General features: G+C 44.8%; 1 protein-coding gene across 4 annotated transcripts in view; it reads right to left on the bottom strand.

Annotated features, from left to right (window-relative positions):
• Positions 1 to 11,921: 11,921 nt before the first annotated feature.
• ALG8 (ALG8 alpha-1,3-glucosyltransferase) overlaps positions 11,922 to 25,701 on the bottom strand; it is a 33,202-nt gene continuing 19,422 nt past the window's right edge. For 2 of the 4 annotated variants that reach the window (XM_075592617.1, XM_075592620.1), the window contains exons 10-13: positions 23,760 to 23,899; positions 16,208 to 16,305; positions 13,359 to 13,431; positions 11,924 to 12,219 (exon numbers count right to left, since the gene is read on the bottom strand). In XM_075592617.1, the coding sequence (XP_075448732.1) occupies positions 11,991 to 12,219; positions 13,359 to 13,431; positions 16,208 to 16,305; positions 23,760 to 23,899 (540 nt within the window). In that variant the 3' untranslated portion in view covers positions 11,924 to 11,990. Of the gene's footprint in view, positions 12,220 to 13,358; positions 13,432 to 16,207; positions 16,306 to 23,759; positions 23,900 to 25,701 lie in introns of all 4 variants that reach the window. The other 2 variants (XM_075592621.1, XM_075592618.1) reach the window with 2 other exon arrangements.

The following is a 25,701-nucleotide window of genomic DNA, read 5'->3' as shown; positions in this document are numbered from 1 at the left end:
TTTTATCCTTCTTTAGGATTGAAGCAGGGGGTCTCCGTCCGGGGACCCCCTAATTCCCGAGATACCTCCGTAGGAGGTGCCGCCTGTAGCAGTTCTGGCAAGGGCTGTGTGGGGCTATCGAAATGGCGGCTTTAAAGTTCCCACACGGGCCAATAAGAAGCCGTGACGTCATCCCTTGCGGCTACCTATTGGCCTGCAAGACGGGGACACATTTCTTCAGGTGATCATATTTGACCCGGGAGAAACTGGGACAAATGTTGCACATGAGCAGTCGCAAGCAGGGCCGCTGACATTTTTCCCGGGGCCCAGGACTAGGGTTACGCCCTCCCCTCCCCCGTGTCAGCGGTATTGCGACCCTCCCTCCCATTTCACACCTCACGAGCCCCCTCTATTTGCCCGCCCTCTTCCCATGTCTTTCTCTCCCGTCAGTCTCACTCACCTCCCTCCCGCCTCGCTTGTATTTCCCTCCCCTGCATCTCACTCTTACTCCCTCTTTTCCTCACTCACTCATCCCCACTTTCCATCAATTACCCCCCTCTCACTCAATCCCCCAGCACAAAATACATACCACCCCCCCATTCCATATTAAAGACCCCACTCCCTCCCAATACATATTAAAAAGACCCCCACTCCCCCCAATACATATTAAAACGACTCCCACTCCCCCCAATACATATTAAAAAGACCCCCACTTCCCCCAATATATATAAAATGACCCCACTCCCCCCCAATACATAAAAAGACCCCCATCCCCCCAATACATATATAAAAAAGTAGGCTTACCTTGGTGGCTGTGGGGGTCTGGCGGCCGGTGCTGCAAGTTGGGGCCGACCTCTGGTCAGGCCAGGCCGGGCTGCTGGTCGCGGCTGGGCCCCAGCTCTCCATCAGCTGCAGGCATCCTCACTCTGTGTTCCACGTCGAGCTTCCAAAGTCAGCGCGCACCGGAAGCTGAGGCCCACCTTACTTCCGGCGTGCTGACGTCAGAGGGGCCCGTCGCGCGCCGCCAGAGTTTGGAAGCTTGGCGTGGGACACAGTGAGGAAGTGGTCTGCACCTGATGGAGAGCCAGGGCCCGGCAGCTCACCGTGGGTGCCGCAGCCCAGCTGATCGACGCGGAGATATCCACTTCCGAGATACCGGACGTTCATTTTTCTTTCAACACTACCACGACTTCTCTGGCGCTGCAGGTGGGAGTCAAAAGAGCAAACAGGAACACCTCAGAGCGGAGGAGAACGCGATGCACCGCAGTGATCACGGCGGTGCATCGCGTTCTCCTCCGCTCTGAGGTGTTCCTCTTTGGTCCTGGCTATTTCCGGTCGCACGCCGGGTTGCTGTCTCGGCAGCTTGCCTCTCCTCCGCCGGTCACAGACCACCCATCACGACGGATGAGTCGTTCGAGGGTTGGCGGTGCAACAGAATTAAGAAGAAATACTCAGGCTCGGCGCCATCCGCAACTCAACAGTGAGTCCCTCTATCTCAATTATCATAGTCCCCCTGGTGAGCCTATTGCTGGGAGAGACTTTATTCACCTGTGTTAGCTTTGCCCAGACCTGCTGCTTATTGATTTACTCTGCCAGATTCAGCAACTTATTAATACTTCTGGAGCACCTTTTTGGTTAACCTTGTGTTTACCTGTGTTCACTGGGAGTCAAAAGAGATTCATCCGCCCAGCTGAATCTGAAGATCGCATCTCCGGCTCCGATGAGCACCACAGCCCCTGTTGACCAGTTGCGGTGTCGAGAGCGGGACCTAGCCGCTGATATGGGCTGACGCAGTAGCGGAGGCCATAGTTCCCGAGCTCCATGGACTTCCCGAGCCCAAGAGGGCTCATGTGATGTCGGTGAGTTGGCCGCGGTTGGCGCCAGGTAAATCGGACACCGGGTACTCCAATGAACATGTCACTAAAGGGGGATCGGCTCAGGACACTTTATTTGTCCCAGAGACTGAACCAAAAGGTTCTTCCCCAAAGAGGGACGCGGTAGTGCCGAGTTGTTCAGGTAGAGATATGTCCTTTGATTATGATGCACCGGGTATAATGCTGTATAGTACTTTGTCACCCATAGAAGATGGGGTCTTACGGTCGTTAACTCCAAGACCCCCCTCTTCTATCAGCATTGTAAAATCTGACTGTGCTGCTTTGTCGACTGGTTCTAATGTGGGGGAAGAGATAACCTGGTGGGACGCTAGGTTTCAGGGTATGTCCCGCAGATGCATTGGACACGATTTCTACTGGTACTAGATGATGTGGTAGATCAATTGTGGGAAGAGGGGGAGTCCACACCAGAACAGCCTGCGAAATTATAAAGAACCACAGAAAGGATATAACTATGGGGCTAATTTCACCTTCTTGCCTGGGGATGGTTACGTGTGGGGCCCCCTCAGAGGAACCGTTAGTCTGGGTATTGCCATGGCAGGCTTGTGGGCAAAATCTACTCATCAAGAACAGTAGGCCTGACAGGGTAGTGGTCCAGCATTATAGGAAGTCCAATGGGTACGACTACCCTTATGTACCGGAGCCTATAATGAGGGAAGCCGAGGAGCACATGGAGGAATGCGTCAGGGATGCGGTCCTGGATTATCTGTCTACCTGCTGCAGTAGTAGAGCTCATTACAATGAGGATAGGGTTGCTTATCTTATCAAAGTATGGAAGGTAGGCAGGAATGTGTACATAGACCGGTTGGAATATATTTCTGAGAAAGGTCAGAAGAAGTGCTATTCGGATACAATACCGGATAGGGATGGCAAATTGATCCAGAAACCTGACTCCAAAAACTACTACTGAATGTCAATTATTATTAGAGTAGGAGTGGTACTGCAAATTGACAAGGTGAACGTACTGCGCGGCATATGTGCTGCAAGGGTTATAGGCTCTCCTGTATAGGAGTGTTATACAGTTATGTATGTATGTCCTGTTTTCACACAATTTATTTGGTGGTATAAAAATAGTGTGCCTCATGCGCAGTCTGGAGGGATTTCACCAGGGGGAGCATGTTGCCTAGTGCCCCTGGCTATGTGTTCTCCAACCCTAGCATGTAAGCCCTGGTAAGTGCAGGCAGTGCTAGGGTTAAATCCATTTTCACATGGGCTAGCATGTGAGTTCGTTGGCACACTGCATAATTAGTTGCCATAGCCAGGTGCATGCTAGATGGCAGTTGAGAGCGTCATGCCTGGGGAGGTGTTAATGGGTCACACGTAGTGTGGTGTGACTCCGGTACCTGCTCTAAAACCTGCCCAGTTGGGGCAGGGTTATTAACCCCTCCCCAGGTATATAAGAGGCGCCTGACCCAAATTTAGAGTGATGATTCCAGGATGTAGCCTGCCCCCCATTTAGTGAGGCAGTGTCTGCCTTACCCCATCAAGGGGTAAAGGGGTGGTGACTAGCCTCAAGGGCCTCAAGCCCTTGGGGAGCCTCGTCAGGGAAGTGACCATATGCAAGATGCGAGGGAAGATGTACCATGATTTGTTGGGTGTAAAAGAGTATCTCTCCTGCAAGAGAAGGAATCGGGTCCTGGCCTGCCAAATAAAAGGTGAACCGTTCCACATCTTTGTGTCGTTACTGGAAAAGGGGGTTCCTCTAGGGAATACTATCTGCTTCCGGCAGCTACCCTACAGGATGGAGGCGCTGCACTTATGAACCTGCCCCGTTGCTACTCCTACTATCATCCACAGAGACGCAGGCTCATTCTGCTGGGACCCAGTGCACCAGGTCCCCGGACACTCTGCTCACAGCCGGTGAAGCATCTCACATGTGGCGGCACGCGGACGCTCAGCTGGTAGAGCACGCGATACAGGCAGCTGAACAGCCCAACAGCTGATGGGAAGATTCAGCGTCTCCGCGCGGCAATGCGTAGACACTTGCGTGATGACAATTCAAACAGTAGTGACAACCTCAACGCGTTTCGCACAAATATGCTTCATCAGGGGGCGACGTCACCAGCGCCAGGGCGCTCATATTTATACTGATCCAGCATGTGCAGTCAGACAATTAATTAAAGCTGTGGCTAATATTAACATCTTGTGATTTATCTAAAAAACACTCAACATGTGAAATCAATAGCAAATTAACTAAGGAGAACACAAACTCATCCATGCATGGACGAGCACTACCAGCTGAGCGTTTGCACGCCGCCACGTGTGAGATGCTTCCCCGGCTCCACCAGCGGTTGAGTTGCTTCCTGTGTCCTCCACGTCTCCTAGGTGCTGCGAGCAGAGTGTCCAGGGGAGCTGGTGCACTGGGTCCCAGAAGAATACTACCTTTGGACTATCTAGCGCTCACTGGGATTTCGTGGAGCCCACTTTTCATTTCTTAACAGTACATTTATGATAAATATGTTTGTGGTTTTTTTATTATACACCATTTACCATTCACTTCTGGTGCGCTGCTTTTGTTGTTGTCGTTTTGAAGATCCTCTTGGATTGTGCGGTGGGACAACGGAGCGCCCATGCCGCAAAGAAGTGGATGTTTTTAAAAACTACTACCATCTTTGCATTGATTGCCTTATCTGAAAGTCTGCGCGATTTAAACTTTTTCGCTTTATATGTATTAATACATCCTTATGTCTTTGCGTTGGGCACTTGGTGCACACGGTCATGGAATATTACTCAGTAAAATAAAATGATGGGAAGGTTGTGAAACTATTTTCTATTTTCCTGAGCATCTCCATGCCAGTGGGCACCAATGGGCAATGCCCAAGCAGCATCACCTGGGGTGGGTAACAAATAAATCGTACAAATCGATAATGCACAAATATATATATACCGTATATATATATATATATATATATATATATATATATATATATATATATATATATATATATATATATAATTGAATGTACAACCACTTGTAGTACTTTATGGGCAAAGCATGCGTCTGCTGAGGCCTGGACGTCTAAATGATAGAACTTTAATGAATGTGTTTATGGAAGTCCACACTGCTGCTCTGCATAGTTCTTGAGGAGAAGCTTGAGCCGTTGCTGCTCACAAAGTAGCTATGGATCTGGTGGAAAGGGCTTTTAGTGCTTCTGGAGGCTGCCTGCCTTGTACCGTGTAAGCCTTTCTGATGCCTGTCATGGTCCAGCGACAGAGTAGCCTTTGAAGCGGCTTGTCCTTTTCTTTTCCCTATGGGATGAACAAATACACTGTCCGTTTTTCTGAACGGTTCTGTCTATGGGGCCTATGCAGAGAGCAGCGAATTTTAAAATTGGCGAATTTATTAAAAAGTAGCTTTTTTGGAGAGTTTTAATCTCCATATGCAGAAAAGTGCGAATTCTGCTATGTTTAACATGGATGCGTGTGGCGAGTTTAAATTGGCGAGATGCGCGCTTCAGAAATGTGTTAAAACAAATTCGCGCCTTTTTTTTTCCCTTTGCAATGGCCGCGAGCGGCAGTTTTTTTTGGCGAGGCAAAACGGAGACAATCGCGCCATTTTATTGGCGCGAACAGCCGCTAGATGCCGTTCGCGCCTCTCTGCATACGGATATTTTTTAAACTGGCGAGATTGCGGTTCTCGCCAGCCGCGAGGCGAGTTTTACAAATAGAAAAGAAAAATTGGCGCGTTTTTCGGAAATCTCCATTTTCTGCTGTTTTCTGCGCGATTATCTCCAAAAAATGGCGAATTTCGAAAATTCGCTGCTCTCTGCATAGGCCCCTATATCTTTCGACATCTGACAACATCCAATGAATTAAACAACACACAGAACCCCAAGTAGCTCATTTTGGGCACACCCAATGAATGTAAACGTTGTTTTTTTTTAACATTTGCTGGTTTCAGACAAAATGAAGGAAGGATAATTTCCTTGTTTAAATGAAATAAATGATATAACTTTTGGCAAACACATAAGTACTGGCCTGAGTACTACATCTTGCGAAGCCCCTTCCTGGTCTATAGGCGCTCATATCCCTGTTATTAAATCTATCGGCTTGAGTCGTAGAACTGGGAAAACGCCTTGGTCTTCTCTCTTGAAGCAAGAATATACTCTTTCCTCCTGATGCTTTTTCAACTATGGTATCTAATCATTTTCAGAAAGATAGTTGACCTTCACTGGGTAATACACAAAGGTTATTCTTGGATGTGGAATCTGCACTCCATGGTGGAAGCCAGAGAGCTCTTCTGGTCCTACTGACAATAGCATAGACCTAGGTGCAAGCCTGACCGAACCCAATGATGCTTCTGCAATGAATTCTGTGGCTAGATTCATTTAAAAAAACGCACGGATAATGGGAAAATCTTTTAACCCCTTTTGCTTCCTCTACATTGGAAAACCCACAATTTCGTTGCTGTAGATATTGACGTAATTGCCACTGCCGGTCTGCACGACGCTCCTGCCGCTATGAAGAATTTCCGGAGAGCATTTGCTATTCTTCCATCTGAAAATAGTAGCGTCTTCAACGGGTAAGGTGGTGTTCCTGGCGATCCTTGATATGGCCACATCCACCTTTGGTGGACGATTCCAGAATTCTACATCCAATTCTTCAGATGCAAATACAAAAAATGTCCCCGGCGCAAAGTGTGGTGATGATAATTACAGTACCATATCGAAAGACAGTCCTGTTTGAAAAGTCAGTCCTGGTAGTAGAATGATTCATCAACAATGTGAGGTAGATTTTCCTCTAGGCGTAGTTCCCTTATGTTGTCTGCAATAACAGATAAAGAAAACACACCATTGCGCAGTATACAGACTCAATTGCCCCAACCTGAAGAGGAAAATCCCTACTTACAGGATATTTTCTTGTTCATTCGGGGGAGAGAATCTGTTCTTTGGCTCTCTTCCTCCACCTTGATCTCCACGGGCCCCTCGTGGTTCCTAAGGTGGCTGTCTTCAACTCGGTCTGCGTCGTCCCAGTAGCAGCATACACCGCAACAACCGTGGTTGGAGAAAATTGAAAGACAGCCTAGTGTACTCCGCAAATTTTATTTGACAATGTTAAAAAGCAGCGATGTTACACTCACATTTTGCGAGGGCAAACATGCCGCTCAAGAATGCCGTCCGCAGCCTGTGTCCACTCGATGGTGTGTTGTTCACGACGTCGCGCGCCAACCGATGACGTTAGCGGCGCAGCGCCCGAAGTTCTCCCCACACCACGAGATGCAACGCAGGTGACAGCTTACAACGTGCACTGTACTAGGCTCCTCCTCTCTACGTGTTTCGTGACGCTACGTCACTTCCTCAGGAGATGAAGGAGTCCAGTACACTGGTGCCTTAAGTACATGCACTAAAACTTGTATCTGCCCACAAATGGGCGGCGATCATTTTCGTCACTTAACTGAGTAATTGCAGGACCAGAAACAGCTGACTTGATATACTGTGCTGTTAGGGTCAAACCAGTCCTCACTACTACCCTTTTAAAATATCAAAAAATATAAAATGACTTAAAACATGTTAAAACATTAAATTAATAAAATAAACACTTGTCCTATAGTTGATGACATAAACCTAATGTTTAACATTGATCATATTGCACCGCGATGGGCACCAGGTTTGCCCCAAGTTATGCGAACCTATTCATGTCCATATGGGAGGAGGATAACATATGGACCTCCAACCCATTTGGGGCAAACCTGGTGCTATGGAAAAGATACATCGATGATGTGCTGTGTGTCTGGAGGGGGCCTATGGATGAGCTTGAGGCATTCAAGCAATATTTGAATATTAATGAACTGAACCTGCGATTCACATTTAATCAAAGTAATACCATCATTAACTTCCTTGACCTCTCTCTGTATATAGAGGATGATACTATCCAGACAAAAACATATAATAAGGATGTAGATGCAAATACCTATTTATTGGCATCAAGCCATCACCACCCAAACTGGCTCCGGAACATCCCCAAGGGACAAGCACTAAGGGTTAAGCGAAACTGCTCAAATGAAAAAGTGTACCAACAGCAGGTAAATGACCTTAGGGATAGGTTCCTGGAGAGGGAATACAAAATGCGTGATGTAGACTCTGCCATTTCTGAAGTTAATAAACTAGATAGAAAAAATATTCTATGTAAAGATCCGACCACAACTGTTATGAAGAAAAGTGACCCATTTCCATTTTTTGTAACCCAGTACAGTGGTCTGGCCCCCACTATAACAAAGGTTCTTACTAAACATTGGGGCATACTACAGAGGGACCCTGTTCTCAAAGAGATTGTCCCAGAAAAACCTCAGATAGTTTATAGAAGGGCAAAAAACCTAAAGTCCCGGCTATCACCAAGTTGTCCCTTTGATGGTCTTCGAGACCGCCATGTTACATGGCTAAGTGACCTTAAAGGATACTATACATGCTCCAAATGTATTGGATGCAAAAATAGTGTTAAGGGCAAATCATTTAAATCAAACAAAACAGGAGTGGTCTACGATATAGAAACATTTATTAACTGTAAGACGGATTATTGTGTTTACTTACTGCAATGCCCATGTGGGCTACAATACATAGGGCGCACAGGGAGACCTCTCAAGAGGCGATTTGCCGAGCATATATATAACATCAAGAGAGGCCTCGAGACACATAGCGTCTCTAATCATTTCAAGCTAGTGCATAATCAGATTCCTGATGGCCTTATATGTATGGGTATTGAACATCTAAAACCAAATTGGCGCGGGGGAGACAGGCTGGGCATGTTGTCCAAAAGAGAAAGTTATTGGATATATGTCCTGAAAACCTTGTCCCCATTGGGTCTAAATATTGATTTCGATCTGGCATCCTTTTTGAAAGACCCTTAGAATCTGCTTGTTTCATCTTTCTTCAATGTAGTTATCTTTTTCTATTGAATTTGTAAATATGATCAATGTTAAACATTAGGTTTATGTCATCAACTATAGGACAAGTGTTTATTTTATTAATTTAATGTTTTAACATGTTTTAAGTCATTTTATATTTTTTGATATTTTAAAAGGGTAGTAGTGAGGACTGGTTTGACCCTAACAGCACAGTATATCAAGTCAGCTGTTTCTGGTCCTGCAATTACTCAGTTAAGTGACGAAAATGATCGCCGCCCATTTGTGGGCAGATACAAGTTTTAGTGCATGTACTTAAGGCACCAGTGTACTGGACTCCTTCATCTCCTGAGGAAGTGACGTAGCGTCACGAAACGCGTAGAGAGGAGGAGCCTAGTACAGTGCACGTTGTAAGCTGTCACCTGCGTTGCATCTCGTGGTGTGGGGAGAACTTCGGGCGCTGCGCCGCTAACGTCATCGGTTGGCGCGCGACGTCGTGAACAACACACCATCGAGTGGACACAGGCTGCGGACGGCATTCTTGAGCGGCATGTTTGCCCTCGCAAAATGTGAGTGTAACATCGCTGCTTTTTAACATTGTCAAATAAAATTTGCGGAGTACACTAGGCTGTCTTTCAATTTTCTCCAACCACGGTTGTTGCGGTGTATGCTGCTACTGGGACGACGCAGACCGAGTTGAAGACAGCCACCTTAGGAACCACGAGGGGCCCGTGGAGATCAAGGTGGAGGAAGAGAGCCAAAGAACAGATTCTCTCCCCCGAATGAACAAGAAAATATCCTGTAAGTAGGGATTTTCCTCTTCAGGTTGGGGCAATTGAGTCTGTATACTGCGCAATGGTGTGTTTTCTTTATCTGTTATTGCAGACAACATAAGGGAACACCCCTAGAGGAAAATCTACCTCACATTGTTGATGAATCATTCTACTACCAGGACTGACTTTTCAAACAGGACTGTCTTTCGATATGGTACTGTAATTATCATCACCACACTTTGCGCCGGGGACATTTTTTGTATTTGTATCTGTATGGTATTGGATTTGAACAATCCATTGTTTATTGCCCCCTTGGCTGCATATGTAATCACATTGTAATCACTCAATTGTTGTTATCACACCAATTAGTCTATCACTTGGATCAAGCGCTGGTAGAGAGTTTTTTTTAGTTAGTTTTGTATTCACAATTCTTCAGATGGATACATTTTAGAGAATTTCTTCGAAATTGACACCATGCCTGGTTGAGACACTGATTTAATTTACTCTTTGACGATGTCATGTCTAGCATTCAACAGGCAATGGATGGAAGGGAAGTAAACATAATTATGCCCCTCTATAAAGCATTAGTAAGACCACACCTTGAATATGGAGTACAATTTTGGGCACCACTCCATAGAAAGGACATTATGGAACTAGAGAGAGTGCAGAGAAGAGCCACCAAATTAATAAAGGGATGGATAATCTGATTTTTGAGGAGAGGCAAGCTAAATTAGATTTGTTTACATTAGAAAAGGTGTGTAAGAGGGGATATGATAACTATACACAAGTATATTCGGGGACAGTACAAGGAGCTTTCAAAAGAACTATTCATCCCACGGGCAGTACAAAGGACTCGGGGTCATCCCTTAAGGTTGAAGGACAGGAAATTCCACCAGCAACAAAGAAAAGGATTCTTTACAGTAAGGGTCATTAAAATGGCAATACGCGGAGGTGAGAGGTAAGACTTAACCTTGAAAAAGCAGCAAAAACGTACCACAGGAAGTCTTCTTTTCAAATTTCCCTGCAACTCTGTCATGGGAGAGCCACACCATCCATTCTCGTGTGCACGACCCCGTCCACGCATATCGCTGAATATTGAGGGGTAGGCAAACATGACATGAGTAGAGTCCCTCGTGGCGACCCAGGGAATCGGTGCCTACAATTGGAAGGCAGTTCTTTACCTCCCACTGGTTTCTTGCAGTCAGAAAGGACTTTGCAGCCTGGCTCACACTAGACCCCTGACATGCAAAACCCCAGAGACTTGCAGATCGTAGGGGCTTTAAGGAGAGAAGCACAAGAACTCCCCTGCTGGACTGCAAGCAGTCAGGTAAGCCCACAAAAATACTAACAGAAAACCACAAACTTTGAGGGGTGTCGGGGAGAAGGCTGCTGGTCGCATACAGACAGGGATAGTCAGGCCACGGGGGGTCAGAGAAAGCCTAGATAAGATGCAAGGGCATTGGACCGCCACATAGGAGACGAACAAGGCTCCCCGAGGGCATCGTAGTGGAGCGGCAGAGGAGAGGTAACCCCCCAACCCATTCCCTTTTTGTTTGTTAGCTGTTCAGAAGCCTATCTTATAGACAGTGGGGTTTGCCTGCCTGGAGATCCAGTGAAGTCGATGCCGACCCTCTGTTTGGTGTTTGTGCCCCCCGCCGAGCCTGCTCATCTATTCCCCACTACTGCTGCCATTGCCGAGCTTACCATACTCGCAGCCGCAGACAGTGATAGGCAGAGAGATTCCTGTGACCTCAGACGCTATCCCCGAATGCGTAAGGAGAGCCAGGGAAGACACGCCACCCGATCACACAGTATATCGGCACCCCACACTACAGGACCCAATCTGCTTGATTTATTCTTGAGCATGTGTGCATTAGAGCGCCTTGGATCTTGAATTGTTTTATTACATTGTGTTACGCTATATTCTCTTTTTATGATCCGAGACTCCAGCATCATCCATCCATTTGATTCATACCACCCTTTACACCTTAGAGGAGTTCTTGCGCTTATTGTCCCTGTTCTATTATGTTGGTTAGGGATAGTGCCCCAGCAGTTAGGATCCCATAGTATGGCCACAGAAGAAGAGCATGTCCCAGTAACGGGAATACAGACATGCCTCACTGGGCAAAGTGGAGAAACAACTAGGATATCGGGCATGTAGGGTTACATGAGCAAGGAGGCAGCATTTACAATTGAAGTCTAAACATCCACAGTGACGAAAGTAGAGATCAGATGAGCAGTGACTTATGGTTTTTTGGGAGCAGCAACCAGCATAAATAAATATTCAAAGAGCAGCATACTGTGAGAGTCGCCACCTGAAATTGTTCAAGAGGAGCAAACGCACAGCTTGCAGAATATCCGCAACAGTGGAATTGGTTAATGCACAACAAACAGAGCCATGATACAAACATTTTTATTGTATAAAAATAAGTTTCTTTACATAATTTTGTTTTAATTCCATGCAAATGATCCCCCCCCTCCCCCCCACCTTATGGATTCAATGTATTTTCATTGGTTCTTCTTGACAGCTGCCGATTCAGTGAACACTGCAATATAGAGCCTGAGCCAAGCGTAACCAACACCCAAGGCACAATATACAGATGTCAGCAGCAACGGGATGAAAGGCAGACGCTCCAGCCAGGGGGTCAGCGGATACGCAATCTCACAGAAGATTTCCAAGGGTACTAATCCATAAAGGTAAAGGGTCTCCAACCAGTTCAGCAACGGACCCTCTTTCCTGCAGTTGCAAAGAAAGGAAGATTTGTTTCGGAGTGTAAACTGTATCCATCAAACAGATGAAGTTAAATTCATCATGCACATTATAAACACTGCTAAATGTGTGATAACTGGAATTTGGTGATGCACTGAACCCACAACGCTTCTGAAAATTAGAGAACAAATCTAATATGTTATGGTCGCGGAAAGATTGAGTTATCTAGATAGCAGGTTCCTCAAGTAGTGGGAGCCTCTAATAACTGGGTACTCTGGCATGAAAAAATACCGGGTTAGAACAGTACGAGAGCCTATACAAATATAGAAATGTAAAGGCAAGAATGTATCATTATCAATGATTTAGGGTTGTAACAAGTCATGACTATGTACAATGTATGTTGCCAACATCCATCTGCCCTTTACCTGCCCTCCCCAATATGTACCTGTACACTAATACTGCAAAACCATAAAGGAATATAAAATTTATATATTTGAACCTTGAATTACACAGGCAATAATAGTTATATTTAATGTAAAACCGAACAATGTTTCATGCGTTATCCTCAAGTGTAGCTTGTTTTCTACTATACATGTACTCACTCCTATTGGGGAATGCCTCATCTTTACCATTTGTACATTAAAAACACACACAACGTAATTATACTGACCCATTCTAACTGGAGGCCTCACCCCTTAGCCCTATAGGGAGGTATTTTTCACTTGGAGGGGCATGTCTCCTTGGTGCTTTTTCAAAGGAGAATGCCCCAATCCCAGCAACATGCAGCACCTACAGATCTAGCAGACATTATTGTACCTGTTAATGCAATGAACGGTGACACGTTATTTAACAGCAGTGCTATTAAAAACAACGGTTAAGGAGAGGACTCATTAAAATGCGTTATTTTGTGCGTTTACTCACAGTAACAGATAACATCTGCTACATCTGTATTACTCTCGAGAGAAATCATTCAGTCCCTGCAACTACTAGCTGATGGTAAGAGGTGCAGCCAGCTGCCAAAGTACTGAAGAACAAGACTGTAGTTTAAATACTGGTTCAGTCCCATCAAAAAGATTTAAGAGGCCACCCTGTTTCAGCTTGGTTCTTTAGGACAATCTCAGACACACTGCACATGTGGCAGTGTATTCGGTGATCACTATTCTTACCTGTACAGCGCCTTCAGGGACGAAGCACTAAACACGGTGAACATCATCAAGAGGAAGATCTTAATTGGGAGTTCTAGGGGACAGAATAAAGACATTCAGAGTATATGCATGTAACAGGGGAGTTATCCCTGTTCAGGAAATGTCTCTAATCCAGCAGTGTGGTGGTTAAGTGCTGGTAGTCAATTAACCAACACCACCTGGCTGATTAGGTTTCTTAGAAAAGCCTGCCCTTGAAACAGGAAGGGAGATTTTTCCTGAGTCTCACAAATTGTGGGACTGACCATAGGAACAGATGTCTTGAGTCTACCAGAAGAGGCTGCCAGCAAGACACAGGGGAAAGCACTTCTGAACCTGAATCCTGCTATAGCCTGAGGAAAAAGGCAACAACCCAGGAACAGAGAAGACTTTCCCTCCAACTACAAGAAAACAGATAAGACTTTCCTTTATAAGACTTTGTATCTGCACATATCAAAATATATTTTTGGGGCTGGGAGACATGCTAATCTAAAAGGGAGTTGTGGACTGCATAGGTTTCACTAGACATACTCCCAAGTGAACAGAAGCTTGGTTTGACCCCTTATTTGAATATGTGGATGATTTTCTTATGTTAAAGAAACAGGCGCAATAAAAGCCTTATCTAATTTCACCTTAACAAGTCTCCCTTGCATACCTCTGCGAACGTCCTCCTACAATGCACCACCAGTAATATTTCCGCAAAACCCAACAATGTGTAACTCCTATTCTTACAGTTTAAAGTTGGCTTCCAATGGCGACTTGTTTATTAATCACCGAGAATATTGGCTGGTACAGCATGCAGCCGACAATAAGTACGGTGTTTATTTACAAAATTAGTTGCTCCATTTTTAATTTTATTTATAAAAATGTTTTACCAGGAAGTAATACAGTGAGAGTTACCGTTCGTTTTCAAGTATCTCCTGGGCACAGAGTTATAACAAAACATGGTTATATTAAATGAACAGAGTAATGGCAGTCACTTCCTATGAAGCGGGTGAACGCCTTGTAATAGTTTGTACGTCACTATCGGCCTGAGTTTTAGGCATTTAAAATTAGATTGTAAACTCTATAGGACAGAGTTTGTGTAGTGTAGCACTATACAAGAAATTAATAAGTTTATTAAATAATACCGTGTTTCATGGGTTATGGGGGGCTGGTGGGCTGTTTATGGAGGGCTGGTGGGCTGTTTATGGAGGGCTGGTGGGCTGTTTGTGGAGGGCTGGTGGGCTGTTTGTGGAGGGCTGGTGGGCTGTTTGTGGAGGGCTGGTGGGCTGTTTGTGGAGGGTGGTGGGCTGTTTGTGGAGGGTGGTGGGCTGTTTGTGGAGGGTGGTGGGCTGTTTGTGGAGGGTGGTGGGCTGTTTGTGGAGGGTGGAGGGGTGCTTAGCATCAGTAAGTACTTCTTATCACTCAGTGACTTGGTTATACAGATGGACGACAAATGGGTAACCGAGCGATTGCCTTTAAAGTGGAGGGCTTGGGTGAAAAGGAATACTTAACTTGGAAGGCAATATATGGTCTTTATAAATACATATAGATGCTTGGTGGTGCTGCCATGCAGGGGAGCGAGTAAAATAAATGATCTTACCGGAATAAAGAGCTCCCGGTGTAATGACCAATTAGGTTATTTATCTACATCTGCGTGTGGGGGCACGGGTAGGCAGCAGCTCAGCGTGTGGGGGCATGGGTAGGCAGCTCAGCGTGTGGGGGCACGGGTAGGCAGCAGCTCAGCGTGTGGGGGCACGGGTAGGCAGCAGCTCAGCGTGTGGGGGCACGGGTAGGCAGCAGCTCAGCGTGTGGGGGCACGGGTAGGCAGCAGCTCAGCGTGTGGGGGCACGGGTAGGCAGCAGCTCAGCGTGTGGGGGCACGGGTAGGCAGCAGCTCAGCGTGTGGGGGCACGGGTAGGCAGCAGCTCAGCGTGTGGGGGCACGGGTAGGCAGCAGCTCAGCGTGTGGGGGCACGGGTAGGCAGCAGCTCAGCGTGTGGGGGCACGGGTAGACAGCAGCTCAGCGTATGGGGGCACGGGTAGGCAGCAGCTCAGCGTGTGGGGGCACGGGTAGGCAGCAGCTTAGCGTGTGGGGGCACGGGTAGGCAGCAGCTCAGCGTGTGGGGGCACGGGTAGGCAGCAGCTCAGCGTGTGGGGGCACGGGTAGGCAGCTCAGCGTGTGGGAGCATGGGTAGGCAGCAGCTCAGCGTGTGGGGGCACGGGTAGGCAGCAGCTCAGCGTGTGGGAGCACGGGTAGGCAGCAGCTCAGCGTGTGGGGGCACGGGTAGGCAGCTCAGCGTGTGGGGGCACGGGTAGGCAGCTCAGCGTGTGGGGGCACGGGTAGGCAGCTCAGCGTGTGGGGGCACGGGTAGGCAGCAGCTCAGCGTGTGGGGGCACGGGTAGGCAGAAGAGCACAGAGGGATGCACTCCTTCCAATACGAAATAGTGCTGGGTGCTGCATTCAAATGCAGAAGCTGCAAATGCAATTGCAACCATCCTGGATACAGCAAAGTGTAGCATTAATGGCACACCAGACTAATACATTGAAAGCCAATAATGACTTTTGTTATCGACATGTCACTGTAAAATCACAGCTCCATCAGGGTTTATTCTGATATGATTTTACAGCGAAACGTCGATAAAGGTATACCTAAGCTTTAAATCTATTAGTCTGGTGTGCCATTCTATCTGCACACTGATGCACGGGTATGCACACACATATACAGATGTAGAGAATCATTGCATATATCTACCTTTAAAACAGCAATCTTCATGTTAGCAAGAACATTTAGGAATAAACTAAACTAAAACCCAACTGCTGCTTATAAGGGTAGACTGGAAAGTATTGTACCTGGAGCTGTGAAGAGCAGGGGCAAGAGAGAAAAGTGGCCAGCAGTGGCCAAAACCAAGTATATCCCAGCATCCTTTGCACTGCTCACCGACAACATGCTAAAAAGACATGCAAAAATAACCATCAGAGGTTCTTCCTGGCTATGGAAGACAAATGTTAGTAGTGCTGCATAACGATTTACTTTATTTACAGCTATTAATGATAACAATACAAGGTGGAAGTTATTACTGTATGATGAAATTAGACAGTTTTACACATTTTAACTATAATTACAAGTTTTCATGAGAACTACAAGGCTCCTCCAACTAAATGCTATTTACATTCTTAACACCTGATCACATTTAAATGTTACCTCCTATGTTGTTACTTTTCATTTCTATTGGTCGGTGGCTCAGGCCAATGAATGTAAAATGGATAAAGATTGTAAGATTGCATGGGATTTTGGGGGCTCCTTTCTCCCAATCATTAATGCGTTATGCATTCACATCCCTAGTTTTATTATTATACGAGACATAAGATGGGGAAGAAACGCTATAAAAGCGCTATGTAGACTGGCTAATGCTACGTTAACAAAAATACAATACTGTGCCTATTTTCAAACAGAAGTAAATTACTGTAAAATCACAAAGCTGTAATTATCACTTCTAATTACTGCTGCAAAACATTGGTGAAAATCTTCACAGTCACACCAAGCAATATGTTGGAGGTACATTAAAAAGTGAAAGAACTTGGCACTTATACCGCAGAATATAGAGCACCTTGTGTATGCAGAGAATGCTACAGATTCCCAGGGCACACTGATTTAAAAAGAAAAAAAAAAAAAGTCAAAAGTATCAGGACTGACCCTGGTGGAAATTGAACTCTTGTTGCCTTTGCTACCAGCTGGCAGTTCTTCCACTCTGCCGTCTAAACTGTGGATCTGTGCTGGTGCATTCTGCAGACAACCCTCTACAGACTCTGAATTCCTGATCACCTGCTCCTGTCCCTTTCCTCCAGCAAGCCCTATTTAAACCTCCCCTTCCTGTTCTTCAGGGCCAGTTTATGCTGGTTCACCCTGTAAGTTAGCTTGCCGTCTCCCTGTGCCTTCACCATTTGTTAAATTGCTACGAGACCCTGCACGGACCTCCCTACGCTCGTCTCCCTCCAGGCTTGACCTGTGCTTGCCTTCGGACCATCGCTTTGTGTTTGCTGCCCATCTTTACTTATGCTTGTGACCCAGAATACGCCTCCACTATCTGCCATGCCTATTCCAGCCACTGGACTCCAGATCTGCAGTAGCCGCTCCCATGACAAAGTCAATGCGATACCCATTCAACTTTATGACAGTCACGGTTTTGGCTTGAAAAATGCATTAACATTTCGCTAGACAGCCAGCATACAGAATAGGCAGGTAAAATACCCTTCCTGTACATCTCTATGACAGTTGGCACACTTGGTTTCAGTTCCGCCTCTGGCCAGGATAGGACAGAAAAGTAGGTGTGTTATTGTGCTTCCCTGACTGCCCTCACATTTTTCTGGACGTAGTCTATTCCAGAGGATAGTTTCTCTCCCACTCTTCTGCCCCTAATGCCGCACTCTGATGATTTGTAAATCAGGAGGCCCTCCCAGACGTGGGGGATTCCCCCGCTATCAGCGTTTGTCATGATATCATGTGATATTAATATATTTGAATTAATCTGGTGCTTCAGGGGTTAATGTAGCTACAATTTGATTTAAAAAAATACAATATATTGGGTTTATGACAGGTCAAGACTTTTCCTGGGTCTGTGCTGGTCTTAAAAGGAGGACTTAATTGGGGGCGGGCCATCACGGATGGCTCACTAAAAGTGACGTGTCACTAAGGTCAAACGATAACCAGAGACTAGTCGGTCAGCCTCAAAGAAAACTAAACGCATTTACTGTAATCTTATGTTCTTGTAATCCTTTTTCTGTAATCTAAGCAATACATATACACACACTTATTAAGTGATGCTTTGGGGCTATGAATCAAGTGTTGTACGCTCTGGAGAGAGTTTTTACATTTTCGGACAAATAATAGATCTGCCAATTTCTTGGATGGATAGATATGATTGCAATTGAGTAAGGGGTTCACATTAACTCATTAAAAGTACTTTGCGGAGGAGAGTAGCCGTGTGTATTAACCCAGGATGCATAGCCAAGTCTCGTGCTCACTTGGGTGATGTTTGTGACAGATGGTATAAGGGGAGGGACCTTTGCGACAATGAAAAGTGGTACAGCTTGCGAGCGGGATATTAACCCTTGTCCCGTATGCAGGTCACATGCTCACAGCTGTGGCGTACACGACAGCGTTCAGGCTAGCAAGTCCGTGCAATGGAGTCGGACAGCATTAAGAAGTCTCTGCCCAAGTCTTGCAAGTAAGCTTGGTTATACTTTGATCAGAAATGTTTTATTTTTTTCCTTAAAAAGGCATTTAAGTTGAACTTTTGTTAAAAGGTGCTTATTACATATTTATTACATGCCTTTTTTTCCAATATTTAAAACTTTTTTGATAACTTTTGGATGTTTATATATTTTTCAGTTTAATCAGTACTTTAGCTCAGCCAGAAGAGAGTTATTCTAAAGCTGCAGTAGAAACTTTGCATCCAAGGAAGAAAGCGGCAAAGTACGTGCGGTTTGTGAAAAGCCGGCTATGGTAGGAAAGACGCTTCGTGAGGAGTGCGTTAGAGCTTTAGCACAGCAACCTTCAGAGCTGAGGAAGTCTTTTCCAACATGGATGAAAGACACCATCACAAAGTCTGCACTCAGCAACGCAGTCCTCAAAAAGGAAGCGCATAAGATAAAAAGGTAAAGATACTGTTTTATCCAAGCTTGTTTTTTTTTTTTTTTTAAGAGGACTCAGAATGTTCAACAAATATTTCCTACAGAATATAAAAGACAGGAGGTCATCTGAGGAGGCACAAGCTGACTGTTCTACTTTTGGTCCAGTTCTGATAGCCTGGTCAAAGCTGTAAAAGAAGCACTCAAGATTGAGGAACCAGAGGAAAAATTTACGATCTACTGTAGGACAAAATGGAGCGCAGAGGAAGGTTGGATCAGGGGTGCGAAGAGTTTAACTTGCGCCCCCCCCCTGCCTATCTCCCAGCTCACGCGCCCCCCATCTCGGCTCCGGTGTCAAATGACATTGCTGGGACATGTGACGTCACGTTGCCATAGCAACGCGTCGCCGAAGATCTGGTAGAAGAAGTTGCAGAGGCCTCGCGCTGCCCCTCCCGGGCATTTAATTTAAATGCCTTGGGGAGAGTGCGGGACCTCTGTAGCCACCGCACCCCCCCTGTAAACTCTCCCGCCCCCACTTTGCACAACCCTGGGTTAGATCATTCCCCATTCATAGGGTGATCCAGGATATCATTGAAACAGAATGGACTCAGCCAGACTGGAACGTCTTGATTCCAAAACGTTTCAATACGATGTATCCATTCGCAGAAAAGGAAGCTAAAGTCTGGGAGGCTGCTCTCAGAGTGGATACGGCCATTGGCAGATTGGCTAGAACGACTCTACCAGTAGAAGATGGGATCTCTTAAGGATCCTATGGGGAGACAGATGGAAGGTGCATTGCATAAATATCTTTTCTTGCAGTAGGAGAAAAATGCAGACCTGCAGTAGCAACCGCCGGTCTCCAAAGCCATGAGGATCTGGTTGGCCAATATAAAAGAAGCCCTGGATAGAGTAAAAAGAGCTGCTATTCTAGGCAACTTAGTCGAGAGCAAGCTGGCAACAGAATTTATAGAAGAAACTTCCCTCGACATGGAACGTTTGGCAGCAAAATCATTAGTTCCACCTGTAGCCGCGTCCTTGGTTGGCAGTTGCAAAGTCTAAAAACAACCTATGTACTCATCCCTTCGAAGGTGACCTATTTGTCAAAAGGCTCAAAGACGTAATCACCATAGTGTCAGGTGGAAGGTCCTCTTTTCTTCCTCGAGCGCCGTATGAGACGATTCGTAGGGCCCACTTTACAGCCAGAGTCTGGACACTACAAGAAAGATCCTATTGCTCTGGCAGGTTTTACACCGACATCCATCATGGAGAGGTGGATAAGGTAAATGTTTTTCAGGGCTCCAGAGGAAGAGGAGCAACCTATAGGAGGTAAATTTGTATGAAATAAGGGGAGCTCCAGTCACCAGTAGATGGAAGGCTCAACAGGTTCAAGGCGACGTGGGCTCCAACTATTCCACAGATGGATTCTACAAATATCAGCCAGTTACCATCTAGAATTCAAAGTCTTGCCAAGAAAAAATATTTTTTATAGAGTCTAAAAAAACACCAAGTCAAAGTAAATCAAGAAATGCTACAGAGAAAATTATCTACGACCTCAAGTCAAGTGGTTGCAGATGATTCAAATGCCACCCCCCCACCCAAAAAAACAAACAGGGCATCTATTCAAACATACAGTATTTAATGAAGAATCCCACAGGGTGTTTCCACTCAGTTCTGCACTTAAAGTTTGGAAATACCATTCTTAAAACAAAAACAAAAAAAGAAACACCACAAAAAACAAAAACAAAACAGAAGATTCCAGGAGTCGTCAGCGATAGTCAGAAGAGCCTGGAGACTGGCTAGTGTCACTGGATCTTAAGGATGTTTATATGCACATTCCTGGCCTGGGATTGTCATTTGCAGTATGCATCTCTCCGTTTTGGTTTCGCAACGACTACAAGGACACCCACAAAAGTGTTGGTTAACCTAAATCGCAGAGTTGAGGAAGCAAAGCATCCTGATATTTCCACATATGTACAATATTTTGATAAAATCCAGGAGATATTAGTATCACATCTCAGAATAGTGTTAGCCTAAGAACTCAGTTGGTTGATAAATGACAAGAAAAGCCACCTGGAAAAAAGCTAAAGTTCAGTCATGTTGAAGTCACCGAAAAGGTTCATTTACCTCTGCAAAAAAGGCATTACATATCGTCATCAGGCACGTAAAAGAAATAAGAGCAGATCTTATGACGACAGCATAAGCTTGCATGAAACTGCTGGGAACGATGGCAGCCAGCTTAGAAGTAATAAAGTGGGCAAGGTTCCATACAGGGCTCTTCAGTTAAACTTCCTGGATCAATGGAACAAGGACACCTTAGAACAACTTGAAGGTATTCATCTGTTCCTAAGAACCAGAGCTCAATTGAAATGGTGGCCAAAAAATAGCCAACCTTGTAGAGGCATGTTCTCTTCTGGATGCGGACTGCTTTTTCTTGTCCACAGATGCAAGAACAGCCTGCAGAGCCCAATTCAGGGTCAAGTTCATTGAACGGCTATGGCCACTAACCTGGACAAAGTCATCCAATTTTTTGGAACTAAAATCCATATAAAAAGCTTTAAAATCTTCAGCATCTTTTTATAAGGCTTTTGCGTAAAGGTATTAGACAACAGTAGCATACCTGTGTAGAAAAGGAGGAAGAAGAAGCAAGTCTCTATGGAAAGTGGCCGAAGTCATTCAACCCAGGCAGAAAGCAATCTGCAAGATATTACAGTAATACACATTCCAGGGGAACAAAACCTCTTTGAAGACTTAGTCGGCAGCAATTCAGCACCCAAATCCTCAAAATTGGGCAATTCAGGCCTGGAGATTGAGCGGCAATTGCTCATAAATAAAAAAGTCTCTCCGAAGGACTCAACTTCAAAAGTATATACATTGGATACGGTTTGCTTTTATAGAGCAGTGCTGCAAGTCTGGGATACATTTTAAAGAGCCTGACCCAAGAAATATTTGACCAGTTTTTTCAGCATGGACTAGATAAAAGGACTTAATACAAGTTCTCTACAAAATTCAGGTCTTGGCAGCATCAATTATTTTACAAAGGCATTTGGCTACAGATACACTTGTAATGAGGTTCCTGCAGGCTGTAAAGTTTTTCAGGCCACAGATGAGAGAGAAAGTCCCCAATGGGAGTGGTCTCTAGTTCTTCAAGGTCATAAATTCTCCTTTTAAACCGCTCAAATTAATGAGAACGTCAACACTAAAGCCTGTGTTCCTGGTTGTGAGAACATCTGCACGGAGATTTGGAGGAGAAATACAGGCATTATTATCACATCATTTTTTTAGTTCTACATCAGGATAAAATTGTGCTGAGACCCGGCTATCATTATTTTTTTTACCCAAAAAAAAATTCTCCATCTCAACCCAGAGAAAGTTCTTCTCTCATTTTGTCCAAATCCAACATGACGTAAAGAAGATTTAAATTCTCTAGCTGCTGTTCGCTGCATGAGGCATTACTTAGACAGGGTCGCCGGCTTTAAAAAAAAAAGTCAGACAGGCCGTTCGTCCTTCCAGAGGGTACCAGGGAATGACAGTCAGCTGCAAAGGCAACAATTGCAAAATGGATCAAACCTTGCACTAAAATGGCCTACGACCAGGCGTGGGAGAACGTTCCAGTAGGGCTCACCGCCCCTTCAACCAGGACAATGGAAATGTACTGGGGATTCAGAGCACAAGATTCTCCTATTTAATAAAGAAAGAGCAGTTCCCACTCAGCCGGTCGAAATGAGTGGTGCACTTAGAAATGAAAGGCTAATTTGGAAATAACAAGAAGTATTTCTAGAAAATGAGTGCACTCAACCTCCTAATAAATGAGAGAACTCATGAGTTCTCTCATTTATTAGGAGGTTGAGTGCACTCATTTTCTAGAAATACTTCTTGTTATTTCCACACGAGATTCTCCTGCCAAACTGTGCAGGGCGGCTGTCTGGTCGTCATTCAATACATTTATAAAAACAATATACAGTACATTGTATGTGCAGGCCTCTGCTGGTGCAAGCTTTGGCTGTAAGGTGCTACAAGCTGTAGTAACTTAATAAATGTCTTATTCACTGCTTTTTATTGGTGCGACTCCATTATTTTACCCTCCCTTGGTTTAACACTGCTTGGGGAGGTTCCAAATGTCCCCATTGCCATGGCAAAGTACAGGAAACGGGTTTTCTTTTCCTGGAATCATGCAGTGAGCATATCTTATCTGCCCCTCAGTTAATGTACTAATTGTTGATGTACTGTATCTTTCAGCTGGTGGAAAAACCCTGTCTGTTTATTTACCATCCCCATTGCCATTCCTTCTCTACCTCATCTGCCTTAGATTGTTATCTTGGTTTTTACACCCATGTTAAACTTGGAATTGCTTGTCCTGAGGAGGAGAGAGAACTTTTGAAAGCTTGTCCTAAAACATCAATCGTTCGTCCAAATAAAAATAAAATAATCATTTAAGTCTTAGTGGCTACTGCAGCGCTCACTATGGCGGGCGCTGCGGGGGATAAGAGCCGCCCCTCAATGGGGCCGGGCCTGCTGCGAGGGGCGGCCGCCGCGGTGCGTTTTCACACATTAAAATTGTGATTAGACCTAGCGACTGAGTGCTAGGCCACGCCCCCCAGCCGGTCAGCCAATGAGGGCGAACCTGCCGGGTGACGTCATGGCCGCGCCCCCATCACGCCCCCCTATCTTTTCCCCTACAGCCCGGTAAATTCGGCTGCATGCGCCGCAAGCCTCACACGCGCGCGTGCAGCGCAGGCACTGGGGCCGTAGCCTAAAGTACTCATCTATCCCTCACCTTAATGGAAGTATAGCTAGGAGGACGGCTTTTTCATGCACATGCCAGCCAAACATGAAGGAGCTCAGTGCACACAGAACCAGACAGCGAAGGAAACCTCTGGGTCCTTGTTGTTTAATCCAAAGGCAGAAGACTGATGGCTGGAGACAGACAAGCAAAGGGTTGAACATTACCATGAAAGCAGAGACATGCGTGTAACAGTATCCGGTGCCAAGGTTTTACTAAATGCTCAATAGTTCATTTTAAAGGTGCAAGCTCTGAAAAAAAAAAAAAAACACAGAAGAAAACAGTTGCAAATATTTGGTTCTACAAAATAAAAATTATGATACAGATGAAAGCCGTATAATGGTGCGTTATGAGGACAAAAATTGTGTTTTTGGAAAACCCAATAGAGGGGGGGGAGGGGAGATAGGGGAGAGAAATAAAAAACCCTTAACGATAAAGATTATAGGTAATGTAATGAGTACACAGACCCATTAAAATAATAAATGCATTGAAATAAACGGTTATTGCTGGCTTTTATCCAATTTTGTTAATCTACAATAAGAAAAAATAAATTAAACAGAAGCTTAGGGCGGTTCTCTAAGACATTATTAACACTCAAGTGGTCTGTGGCAACGACACGTAAATCAGGGGTGAAAGGATTCTGCAATTGGTCCATCATGAAACCGTAAAACTAATTATAACAGCTTAAATGACAATAGGTTGGTGCTGCGAGTGACAAAGCGTCGTATTTGGAGGAAAGCGCTCTATCAAGCACAACATACAAGATAAAACGTATTGGGATACACAGGGTATTGAGAAATATCTTATAACGTGACCACATGCAAAAACTCATACAATGTCGTTTTATGAATATTATTTCTATTTTTTTTTTGTATACTAAAGCTACAGTCAAGCACACCAAGAAATAAAGATAGACAGGTAAGTCACATCATAGACCATTGAAGGACTTCAAAAACAATCAAAAACAGCACTTAAAAAAAATAATGAAGTCCTTCAATTGACTAAGTGCTGTTTTTGATTGTTTTTAAAGTCCTTTAATGGTCTATGATGTGACTTACCTGATGCAAGATATTGTATTTCCCCCTAAAACTATGAATAGAGTGTGAGAGATGATTATAAGACAAGTGTTTGAGATTTAAGAAAATGAAATATGGCTAATTTATTCTGACACTAGAATGAGTTATGAAGAAGATCTTACATAGGATAATGTCAGAATCTTCTGTAGATCTCATTACAAGTGAAGTTTTTTTAAGTTTAAGGGGTATAACTAACTTATTCTAACAAGCAGAATTTATGGATAGGAAGGGAGGCCATACGATGGTCTTGAGGTGTCTGGGGAAAGGCAAGCGAGAGAGACAGTTATTGACAACTGATGATATGCAGAGGTAATCAAAACTGATAAGAACTAGTTTATGGCCTGGTATGGAGGGTGGGTCGCTCCTCATCAGGTATGACATGCTAAATGGACTAGGGTGTTCTGAAAGACACGAGGTACCAGATCTGGTCATAGAATTAGTAGTAGGAAGTCCGACTAGGTAATTTTGTCTGGATAAATATCCAGCAGCTTTTCTTTAGCTAGTTGAAAGACAGATTAACAGAGAGAGGAGGAGGAGCCAGGTTTAACATCGCGATACCAAGATCGGACAGGATTACACCCCTCCCCCCCCAATGGATTATGCAACCATCTTTGAAGATACAATTTATTTGATGTCACAGCCATTTTTTTATATACTATTTTTGTGAGTATTTAGCTACAGAATAAACGTTTCTTTTGTGCACTTAAACCGTAACGCAGAGTTCTGTTATGCTTTGTCAACTTTTCTAAAGGACATTTTACACCAACTATCTTTATTTCTTGGTGTGCCTGAATGTAGCTTTAGTACGAGAAATTGTTCGATCTTAACTAGGGTAGTGTAATTTTTAGCACCCTGCACTA

Source organism: Ascaphus truei, chromosome 3, assembly GCF_040206685.1.
Source record: "Ascaphus truei isolate aAscTru1 chromosome 3, aAscTru1.hap1, whole genome shotgun sequence".
NCBI classification, from domain to species: Eukaryota; Metazoa; Chordata; class Amphibia; order Anura; family Ascaphidae; genus Ascaphus; species Ascaphus truei.
This window is presented reverse-complemented; position numbering and strand designations above follow the sequence as displayed.